General features: G+C 39.4%; 1 protein-coding gene across 1 annotated transcript; it reads right to left on the reverse strand.

Annotated features, from left to right (window-relative positions):
- Positions 1-8,639: 8,639 nt before the first annotated feature.
- LOC138908364 (uncharacterized) lies at positions 8,640-9,892 on the reverse strand. Its single transcript, XM_070199025.1, has 3 exons — positions 9,242-9,892; positions 8,789-8,959; positions 8,640-8,702 (listed from the first exon to the last, which is right to left on the reverse strand). Exons 1-3 carry the CDS (start codon positions 9,890-9,892, stop codon positions 8,640-8,642), a joined length of 885 nt encoding a protein of 294 aa, XP_070055126.1.
- Between the last annotated feature and the right edge of the window lie 2,111 nt (positions 9,893-12,003).

Below are 12,003 nucleotides of genomic sequence, written 5' to 3' on the forward strand. Positions count from 1 at the left end.
TATTATATGAATTTTATAAAAGAAGTTCCAGAGCCTTTTTAATATATTTTGGTTTTAGACCACCAATTATGTTGAGCCGCCCCTCATTGACAATCAACATTTATTTATAGACTACCGCCCCATCATGAACGTACTATTCAACCAACTTCATTCACATTTGGTAACTAAATGACACACTCACTGTCATTAATGTTCTTGTCATTGTTGCCTTATCTTAAGTGAAACTATAAATTTGATTGAGAATATCAGGGGTGGACAAATGGCTCTAGTAGGAGACTAGTAAAGCCTTGATTTAGGTCCCCCAAAATTTTTAATAATGGATTTTATAATTTTATTTCAAATTAGACAATATTAATGTTTGTAGAAAAAATAAAAAAAGTACAAAAAAAATTATAAAAAAGAAAGAAAGGTGTCTACTCTTTAACAGTAAAAATATTTTTAAAACTTTGAATTAAACTATTTAAATCTTCATATTAGTAAATATATTTTTTACAACAATATCAAAGGTAACATATTGCAAATACATGTCTAACATCTCATTTATTTAAATTATCTTTTTTTATATAAATAATAATATTAATATGTGAAGTTAAAGGCTTTATTTCATTTAAGAATATATACTATAAACAACAAGTATGAAAAAAATGGCAAGATTAATTTTCTTGCATATATGTGTGTACGTACAAATAAAAAAAAAGTATAAGGCCTCTTATTAAAATTTGGCTTTAGGCCACTAATTTTATGGAGCCGCCTTTGCTTTTAGTTAGAATATTAAATACAGTTTGATTGGGTATTCCAAATACAAATGTAAAGATGCGTGTTCATACTCACTCTTTGAATTGTTACTTGAACTAGCTTGTGTTGCGCTATGTTAATAGTCGTATCTTGAAACCTTTGATGTTAGTATTCAAGGCATTGAAGCATTTTATCAGTCGTAGCCATGAGGCATCACCCTCTTCTGTTAAAGAAGAGAATTTACTTTTCTTGTGATAATTACTAGTACTATAGAAGAGCATTAAAGCTGGACGAGGTTCTCTGGCCCCGTGCCCGTGCCGCCGGAGGGGAATATTGGGTATTTCACAAATAGGCAATGCTTCAGACTGTTGTTTGTTGCACTTCACAAATAGGAGTGAACGGTTACCAAACCTGATTGATCCCTTAAGTTAGGCCTTCATTCTTCCGTTTCTGTAAAAGTCAAGAATTCCTATATTGATTTCATCTTGGTCGTCTTTCATGTCCCCATTACTTCTAGTCTGCCAATTTGGTTATGCCTCTTGTGTACATTAGTATCTTTTAAAAAAATTGTCTCCTAGCTTCAACCACGTGATTCTTGATTTTTGTCGCCATGCATGAATCTCATCTAGCAAAACGTATTTAACTTCATTTTGTATGCTTTCCTATTCAGAAACTCTTGTCCATCAAGCTCTTTATCATTCATAATCCAGTGGTCATTAGTTTTTCAAGAGCTCATCTTTCTTCCTTTCTAGGTTTTCAAAGTTGCTTGAAGTTGTTATCCTGTTTTCAGAGTACTTAGTTTTTTGGACAATAAAAGTCAGATCTTCTTCTTAGAACGACTGCTTTACCATCTTTGTGAATCTCTCTACCTCGGTCCACATATTTTCAAACCTCTGAAGCATTATTTTATTAGTGAATGGTCAAAAGCAATCATATTTGCTTGGTGGCTTCGAATTCATCGCCCCATTCCTAGGAGAAGAAGAACGCATTCAGCCTGGAACAGATTCTCACCTTTTACCCAAGTGAATTTGTAGCCTCATAGAGGACTGGAGGATTTGCCAGTTCTAGATCTTCTCGTTGAATTCTGAAAATTTAACCATAGCCCCACACCAGCTGAGCATAACTTCAACCTATCAAAAGTTCTCCATTCTTCTACTTTTTCTTTTACCAATATCCACATGTCCTTTAAAAGGAATGAAGAGTGAAGAAACAAAATTCTATAATTGCAACCAAGAATCTCGTTCAACTATAGGTTCAAATGGAGGGGAAGGATGGACAAGAAAGGGTCATGTGAGAGATGCAAAATGAAAGATGAGCAGAAAGTGAAAATGTAATTAGTATGGAAATTAGTTCTGGGAATACATAGGGCTTTCTCTCTGCTCAATCCCCAGAAATATCGAATGGAGTATTATATTTAGCCAGAGGAGAGTCTGAGTTTCTGTTACACCCCATGTTTTTGTACGTGAAAGTACGTCGTAAGACAATTGATGTGAGATCGGAAATGAGATCCTCTTTGAAAGTATATGAACTGATTTAATGTTGTTACACCCCGTACTTCAGACGTCACTGTCATTATAGGATTATCTAATGTAAGCTCAAAAAGGATGAAATCTTTCTACAAGGATAAGAAAGGTTTACCGAAATCTTAAGTAAGTTAAGATGAATAAGAGACTTGTTTATTATAATTTAAATGAGTTTAAAGACATGATATGACTATATATGATGTTTGGATATAAAATATAAAATTTAAGAAAAAATTGGATTTAAATTGCGGAAAAATCAAGCTAAGATTTTCCTTGTAACGAGCTGTTTTGAGAAATTAAATTCTTAAATTTTATAATATCAATTTGGGACATATATCATACCAAAATGAAGGTCTTGGAACCTAGTTTCCAAAGGTCCAAACCATATATTCATACGACATCGGGGTAGATAAATAAGAATTTTTAAAATAGGATCACCAAGTCACGTCGCCGCACTTCGGAGAAACTGGCAGGTTTATAGGTCAGGTTGCGAGGCAGTTTTCTCCCAATATATTGAGAGTTACGAGGACATATTTATATGGAATTAAAGCCACATGTGTAGTTTCCAACGCTGCAAACCGTTTATCCATACGATATCAGAATAGAGAGATACAAGCGTCCGTAATGCACTGCTCAAGCTGCCAATCATGCAGCTTACCCACCTGCTTGGACAATTGAGGCGGTGGGCTTATAAGTGTGTCTTTTACCATTATATCTCGTCAATATATAGAGAATACAAACACCAAAATACTCTCAAGCTCTCCAAGGACTTTTCCAATAAATTTCAAGCAAGATCAACATTTCATTCACGAAATCATGAAGAGATAACATTAGAACGATCCCTACGACATAAGTATCATTATACCGCCTCTCTTTTTATTTTTAGTTGGAGTTTTAGAAGGTAATTCATAGTTAAAAAAATACATACTTTCTGTATTAAAACTTTTAAATATCAAGGAAGGTTGATAAATTCGTTTCCTAATAGTCAGAACTCACGGGACAGTGATCGAAAGCCGTGAGTTCGATTTATTTCACTTTTAATGGGCTATTTTATTGTCCACTCGTGTTAGCCTATTGTGTTGCTTATTTATGGAGTTTGGAAGGATGAAGTGCGTGGAGAAACGCCACATATGGTAGGGTAGTAGGCTGGTCGCTCGTCGTTGCAAATTCATGCTAATTGATAAACTTGTTGATTGGGTGTGTTATGGTATATTTTGGATTTTTGTTATATTGAAGGTACCGCATTGTAGTTGGGTTATTTTGGAGTTGCTGATTGTATTGTATTTGTATCTCGCCTATAGTAGGCTTGAGGGAGCAGTAAAATCAGGGAAAATGCTGCCTGTTTTATTTTAGAATCGAGTTATCGTATGAGATACGTGATATACTAGCACCATCTAAGTTGTACATGTATTTCTTTGTTATAGGGTTGGCGTGCTAGTTGTCATAAGCTTGTTGTTGAGTTGCATTGACGATTTGAGGTATGTTAAGGCTATCCCTTCTTTCTTTTTGGCATGATCCATATGATACAAACGAAACGAGCAAACACGAAACTTTCGCAAATGACTCTATTCTTAGAAGTACTAGGGGTGCCTATGTTCTTGATTCCCCATCTACCCTATTATTATATCGTCTGTTCATGAGTCTCAGAAAATACGTAAGTTAATAAAGTTTATTTCATGATATTAACCGAAGGCATATTGATCTTATGACATCTCGAGAGATCTTATTGACTTACTTCATTATGCATTGTATTCATTTATACATGTACATTGACCCATGACCAGATGACGTTATATATGCGTATATTATATTTATATGGGATATGAGGAAAGGTTACATCGTTATATACGCACCACCACCTGATCAGCTGGTATACATTGATGAATTCGCCCACAGAGGCCGAGATGATATGGTGGGATGCCCTCAAAGGCTTGGTGATGTTATGTACGCATATACCTATGCATGATATGACATTTATATGCATATTCATGACATTATAATGTTTCATGATTCACAGAGCTATTCAGACTTACAATTTGGGTTATATACTGCTTTCATGCGTTGCATACTCGGTACTTTATTTGTACTGACATCCCTTTTGCCTGGGGACACTGCATTTCATGCCTGCAGGTCCCGATAGACAAGTTGAGAGTCCTCCTAGTAGGCTATCAGCTCAGTGGAAGGTGTTGGTGCACTCCACTTGCTCAGAAGTTGCCTATTTGGTCAGTATGATTTAGACATGTATTCATTGGTATGGCGGGGCTCTGTCCCGACCTTTATGACGTTTATGTACTCTTAGAGGTTTGTAGACAGATGTCATGTATATGAATACTTGTATGGCCTTATCGGCCTATGTTTTGAGTGTACAAATGATCATGTCGGCCTTATAGGCCCGTATGCCACATGTATAAGTTTCTATATAATGTTGGGTCGTCATGACGGCCCTTTTGGCCAATTTACCCCTGATGGTATGATAAAAAAGATATGTTACGTTGGTACTCGGTTAGGTAAGGCACCGGATCCCCGTCGCGGCCCATCGGTTTGGGTCGTGACAATTTCTCTCTCGTGAAAGGACAGTAGGCACACAGCACAAAATATCGATAAAGCTCACTTCAAACTCTTGCTCTTTCCCTAACATGTATGTTCTTGGGTATAACTGCTTGGCACTACACTGTGCTTTGCACACCATAATATCAGCAGAAAGCAAGTGACTTGCACAAAATGGATAAAAGGATTTCTCAAAAGCTTCTCTTAAGTTAAATAAATATTTGACCTTTTATATCATAGACTCACCCCAGCTTTTTGACAAAAAGACCTTCTACCACAGCCTTAATTACCCCTTTGTAGCTTTGGGTATTTTCGATTTTGAAACTAGTTTGTTGGCTGGTAAATCCTTGCATGGATGCTGAGGGCTATCTAAAAGATAGAAATTTGAATAAAAGAAACCATCCCTGATAAAGAGAGGATAAAAGTGATTTTGTATGCAGTGCATACCAATTAGTATAATCTTTCTAACACTTTGACCCCCAAAAGAAACAAATATTGCTAACCGCAACCTAACCTTTTTGGATATGCTATTGGAAAATAACATGTGATAAAGCGTACAAGGCTAACTTTCATCTACAAAATCTCTAATTCAGAAGTTTACAACCATAGTTTTATATTCCTGAGTTAACTTTAAATGCATATATGAAGTCCTATTAAGGTAAAAACAGACAAGACTTAAATATAGTGTCTATTTTACATTCTAATCAAAGGTGGATGCAACTTTCCATTACCAGGTTGAAATAAACCCGGTACTTTTAACGTAGTGTATGAATTTATATATAAAAGTCTACTAAAATTGTAACGAATAGTAGCTATAAATCCATAACTTTAGAAATATAATACGAGAGCCGAAAGGAAAAGAAAAGCCTTATATTTATACAAAATAATTTTTTACAAAGGCCAAATCGGCCTAAATTTACAAACGGCCAAAGAACGGCCTCAAAAAGAAATTGCAAAGGAAAAAAAAGTCCTAAGAGGCTTGGTCTTCATCGGAGGTCGCACTCCCATCCTCGGGATCTTCTCCGTCTTCGGATTCACTTACGTTCATCATGACTTGATCCTCCTCGGTCACCAAGGATATAAGGTAACTAGCAATCCCCACGGGGGAAGAGAAAACTCGGGCATCCTCCGGGACGGAAAGCACTATCTTTCGCATACGATCGGGATTAACACTCTGGGCCAGGAATCGGTCCATCAGTTTTGGGCTCAATGAAGACCCGACAACGCACGACCATGATACTTTCCTCGGTACGGGTAATCCACTGAACCAGGTAATATCCTCTGAGGCAGCGGACTCGATCCCATCCAAAAAACCATGGATATCGGCCGCCCCCTGAATACCCTCGTAAGATCGACTTTCCAACATGTTGGCCTCATGTATCATATCATCCGAAATCTAAGGAGATCCAGAAATATCGACTATACTGAGCTCATCCCTCAAGATATCTGCCACTGCCCGAGAAGCCTAGCCCTCGATCCCTCCTTCGATCATCTCAGCTCGGGACGTAGTGGCCTCAACTTCTTATGGTTCAGGAATTATCGCCAGAGTTCCCTCACCAACCTCCGCCGATTTGGAGGATTTTTGTATCAAAACATTAGCCCGCACACATGCTACTTCCTCTTCTCCTTATTCGGGCTCATCCCTCAATCGGCGGATCAAATCCAAATGCGTAACACCGGAGCCCCCTTGGGCTTACGAGACTTCCTTGCCGGTTATTTCTTTTCCGAGACCGGGGAACTTGAAGCCTCTTTTCTCTTTTTTTCTTTGGCCTGCTTCAAAGCAGGGAATTCTTCGTCACCAGATGGGGGCCTCATGGCAAGGTCCTTCCCGAGGCCTACAAAGGAAAAATGGGTATTAAGCCAGAGAAGAAGATCAAACGATAACCATTCTAAGAAATAAACTTACCATAACTACGGGCCTCCCATCGACCCTTTGACAATTCCATCCAAGCACGCTAGGAGTATGGTCTCTGCAACACCAGACATTCAACCCATTGCTTAAGTTCCGGAATTGGTTCCGGCATCTGGGCCACACATGTAACGACCTAGAAAAAGCGGATAAAGAAAATGAAAAGCAAAGCCACAAAATTAAACGTTCAAAAGGGAATACTACTCACGATTCATATTTCATTTCTCAAGAAACGACATGTCTTCAGCAGGGATCAGGTCCGAAGTCTTGATTCGAACAAATCGGCCCATCCAACCTCGATCATGAGTCTCATCTATACTCGAGAACAAGACTTTGGTGGCTTGGCTAGCAAGCTTAATTAGCCCTCCTCGATAGAGTCGGGAACTGTAAAGGCGCATATGGTGATCGAGGGTAAAAAGACACCCCTCGATTTTTCTCGAGAAGAATCGGAGGAGAATCACTATCCTCCAAAAAGAAGGATAGATCTGGCCAAGGGTTACGTCGTATCTCTTGCAGAAGGCAACTAAGACAGGGTCTAAGGGACCCAACATGAAGGGGTAAGTGTAAACACTTAAGAACCCTTCCACGCGGGTAGTGATCGATTCTTCAGGCGATGGGACTACCACATGCTTTTCACCCTAGTTGCATTCTTTTTTCACTTTATCGAGGATTTTCTTGGTGATTGAACACATGTACCTTGAGATCGGCTCACATCGGCTCGGTACCGAGGATGGTTTTTCGAACTTAAAGTCGATAACGGCAGAGCACCCTACCGGAACGAATTCCTCAGGGTGGGGCTCTGCCGCATCCTCACCGCCGACAGGTCGTGATGAAGAAGCGGCTTTTTTTGCGGTACTGTTTTGGAGGTTTTTGCCATTGATAAACAAGGGAAAAGAGAATTAGGATGATATGCGGTTTAATTAGAGTTTTAGAAATTTTGGTCTAAAAATTATGGAGCAAAGGGATTTTTCTAAAGAAGATGCAAGAATAGAGAAGAAGCTTTGAGTGTAAAGTTTGAATGAGAAAATATTGGGCTCTTATAGGTTGCTGGCAACGGTTCGTAACCGGTAATGGCTGACCAATAACTGACAGGTATTTAATGCCTTGGTAGTTGTATACGAAAGAACTATCTGTATACAATCAAAACCAAGCTTGCCCTTCATATGACAATTAAGGGTTTATAGACCTTAATGCTTATTTTATTTATCGGGATGCATTATAGCTATCAACTCTCAATTACCCACTCAATACCTCTCAGTCAGAGAGTCAGTTTGCTCAATTTGGCTTTCTCAAGTCCAAATGGGTATGAAACACCAGTAGAACCCCGCATGATCTAAGAAACTCCGCACGCCTTTCACCGAAATTAGAGGTGGAAGTTTATAAATCACCTCTATCTTTGCCTTGTCGACCTATATGCCATTCTTTGAAATTTTGTGGCCAAGGACAATGGCTTCCTCGACCATGAAATGGCATTTCTCCCAATTTAGCACCAAGTTTGTTTCCTTACATCATGCCAATACTCTATCCAGATTTGTCAGGCAATCATCAAAGTAATCCCTGACTACTGAGAAGTCATCCATGAAGACTTCAAGTTAGTCCTCCACCATATCCGTAAAGATCGCTATCATACACATTTGAAAAGTCGCCGGTGCATTGCATAAGCCAAATGGCATCCGCTTGAAAGCGAAAGTGCCATAGGGACATCTGAAAGTTATTTTCTCTTGATCTTCGGAGCAATAAGAATTTGATTATAGCCCGAATATCCATCTAGAAAGCAATAGAAAGCACGGCCGGCCAACCTATCAAGCATTTGGTCAAGGAAGAGAAGTGGAAAATGATCCTTCCTCGTGACTTTGTTAAGCTTAAGATAGTCCATACACACTCTCCATCCGGTCACCGTTCTTGTGAAAATCAACTCGTTCTTATCATTGGAGACCACTATCATGACCCCCTTCTTTGGGACACATTGTACCGGAGAGGTCAATGAACTATCAGAAATATGGTAGATGTCAATGAACTATCAGAAATATGGTAGACAACCCCGATCCAACCACTTGATAATCTCCTTTTTGACCACGTCTTGCATAGCTTCATTGAGTCTCCTTTGATTTTCACTAGATAGTTTGGCATCGTCCTCCAAGTTAATCTTGTGCATGTAAAATACGGTGCTTATTCCCCGAATATCCACCAAAGTCCACCCAATCGCCTTCTTCCTCTTGTGGAGCATCGCCAATGTGGAGTCAACCTGTACATTAGTCAAACAAGAGGAAAAAATAACCGGTAAAGTAGAACAACGGCCAAGAAATTCATACTTAAGATGGGGAGGCAATGGCTTCAACTCCAAGGTAGGAGTCTCTTCAATTGAAGGTTTTGTAGGAGGAGTTTTGCTATTTTCAAGATCCAAGGAAAGTTTCTGGGGTGCATAGTTGTACGACCCTATTCGTTGCAAAGAATTCACACATTCCATGAAGCCATCCATCTTGTGATCATCAAAGTTGAGCAAGACGGCCTCCAACATATCACCCACATTAATCGTGGCACTTGTATGATCAATAATAACATCGGTCACCAAGTTCACGAAAGAACACACATCATTGCTATTTGGTTGCCGCATAGATTTGCACACATTGAACACCACCTTCTCATCACCCACCCGAAAAGTGAGTTCTCCGGCTTCCACGTCAACAAGAGCCTTCCCTGTAGCAAGGAAAGGTCTTCCAAGAATAATCGGCACTTCATAGTCCACTTCACAATCAAGGATAATAAAATCTGCCGGGAGAATGAACTTATCAACACAAACCAATACATCTTCAATCACTCCCAACAGTCTATTCATTGTACGATCGGCCATTTGTAATATTATAGATGTGGGTCTTGGTTGCCCAATTCCCAAGGTTTTGAAAACCAAATAGGACATCAAATTGATAATCTCCCCAAGATCACAAAGAGCTTTAGCAAACTCGGCGCTTCTAATGGTACAATGGATTGTGAAAGCACCGGGATATTCCAATTTAGGAGCCATTGAATACATAATTTCACTCAATTGATGAGTGAATTTGATAGTTTCAAAATTCATGGACCACTTCTTTGTCGCCAAATCCTTCATAAACTTTGCATAATCTGGCATTTGCTCCAAGGCTTCAACTAATGGCATATTTATCGAGAGACTCTTCGTCATGTCAGTGAACTTTTTGAATTGATTCTCGCCATTTTGCTTGGCGAGTCTTTGATGATATGTAGGTGGTGGCTTAGGCAATGATGCCTTAGCCTTTTGCACTACCAGTTCCGGTATGTCAATAACATGATCCCTAGACGGGTTTACTTCATCTTGAGTTTCTTCTACATTGTCATCAATATCAATCCGCACTTCGTCATTTGCTTGAACCACAATGTTTGGGACCTATTCTTCTTCTACCACTTGCTCATCATCCATAAGTTGCCTTTGACTTGAGGTGGGTGCATTCCCACCTCTTCCACTTCTTGTAGTAACGGCCATGGCATGACCTGTATTGTTTACACCCTTTGGGTTCACCACCGTGTCACTTGGTAGTGCCCCCCTAGGACGAGAATTTAAAGCATGAGAGATTTGACCCATTTGCACTTCTAAGTTGTGGATCGATGTATTGTGTGAAGCAAGTTGGGCATCAGATTAGACATTCTTATCCATTATTTACTTGAACATGTTCTCAATACGGCCCATTTCATTGTTGGAAGAGCTAGGACCATGGTAAGGATAAGTAGGTGGGTTGCTCAGTTGTTGATACATCAGGGGCCTTTGAAAACCCGACCCCCGATTTCCTTGATTGTTACTCCACCAGCCTTAATTGTTGCCTCCCCAATTGCCTTAGTTATTGTTGTTATGCCAATTTCCTTGATTATTGCCTCCACTCCAATTGCCCCGATTGTTGTTGTTATTTCAATTGCTTTGATTATTTCCACCACTACAATTACCTTGGTTGTGAGTATTCCAATTGCCTTGATTATTTTGAGGTCTCCATTGTTGTTGGCTAGGGCCTTGGAAGTTATTTTTTTTGCCCTTGAAAGTTATTCACATATTGGACCTCTTTGTTTTTGTCATTGTAAGAGTCATCTTGATCAAATCCACTATCATCTTGCACAAAATTTATCATGCCCTGAACCAGGGCGCGAGACCGGTACCCGGTACCTCACCTAATCTAGCGTACCAAATTGCGACTAAGGGAATCTGAACATATAATATCATAATTTGGCCATGGGGCCACATTGCAAGCCAATTTATGAAGCAAAATATACAACTGAATGGAAACTAGCGCTGACTAAACATCAATATAAAGCTGGGCCGACAAGGCCATCATAACTACTACAACTGAAAAACCACCAAAATATACATACTAGGCCTACAAGCCCAACATACTATACTAACTGACAGGATATGTCTACAAGCCTCTACTAATGGATATATTATGATCGGAACAGGGCCCCGACCTACCCATAACAAATATACATACATACAGAAGATGTACACGAAAACCTAGACACGATAACTCCGAAGGATGTGGAGCTTACCGATCAGGCTGAACTCTGAAAACACCTACTGAGGATGTCTACCCGTCTGTCTATCTGAACCTGCACGCATGAAATGCAACGTTCCCAGAAAAGGGACGTCAGTACAAAATAATGTACCGAGTATATAAGACAATAACATAACTGAAAGCTGAAACTAAATTGATAATATAATAACTGAAAGTAACTGGGAGTCAAATATGATCTGGAGTTATACTTACCTGCTGATACTGACTCAACTCTTTCAATATAGTAAGTAAAATAAATGCCTGGCCCTATAAGGCTCGGTACGTGTAACTGGTCGGTCGTACTAGGCTCGATCATAGGCGCTCGGCCATACTAGGCTCTGTATCTCGGCCATCCTGGGCTCGCTCATAGGCGCTCGGCCATAGTTGGCTCAGTATATAACTTACCATTTGATCAGAGGTTGCCCAATAGGGGCCTGCCCATCGATTATAGCTCGATGGTGGTGAAACTACTGTAATACCGTATATATATAGACCCTATGCTCTCTTGACTGGAAGAAGACAATACTCAATTGAATATAAAGTCCCGAAAAGGGAGAATACTGTAACTTATGAGACTAGGATAATGTATATAATTCGGGAGTATGAACTTCTCTTTATGCCTCGTTATCAAACACATGTAGTTACAAGATCATGCCAAAATGAAGGAAGGGCTTCGCCTTAACATACCTTATCACAATCTTTCCAATCACCAAGTTGAACTCGCCTCTTCTCACCTTAA

The sequence above is a fragment of the Nicotiana tomentosiformis genome, chromosome 3 (genome assembly GCF_000390325.3).
Source record: "Nicotiana tomentosiformis chromosome 3, ASM39032v3, whole genome shotgun sequence".
Lineage (NCBI taxonomy): Eukaryota > Viridiplantae > Streptophyta > Magnoliopsida > Solanales > Solanaceae > Nicotiana > Nicotiana tomentosiformis.

Bases quoted from the DNA above. Each gene is read 5' to 3' on its own strand.
- LOC138908364 (XM_070199025.1), bottom strand. From the start codon at position 9,892: ATGACGAAGAGTCTCTCGATAAATATGCCATTAGTTGAAGCCTTGGAG. The intron at 8,960-9,241 runs GTGGGTGATATG...ACTAATGTACAG, and splicing joins ATACAAGTGCCACGATTAAT to GTTGACTCCACATTGGCGAT. The intron at 8,703-8,788 runs GTCAAAAAGGAG...TATTTCTGATAG, and splicing joins ATGAAGCTATGCAAGACGTG to TTCATTGACCTCTCCGGTAC.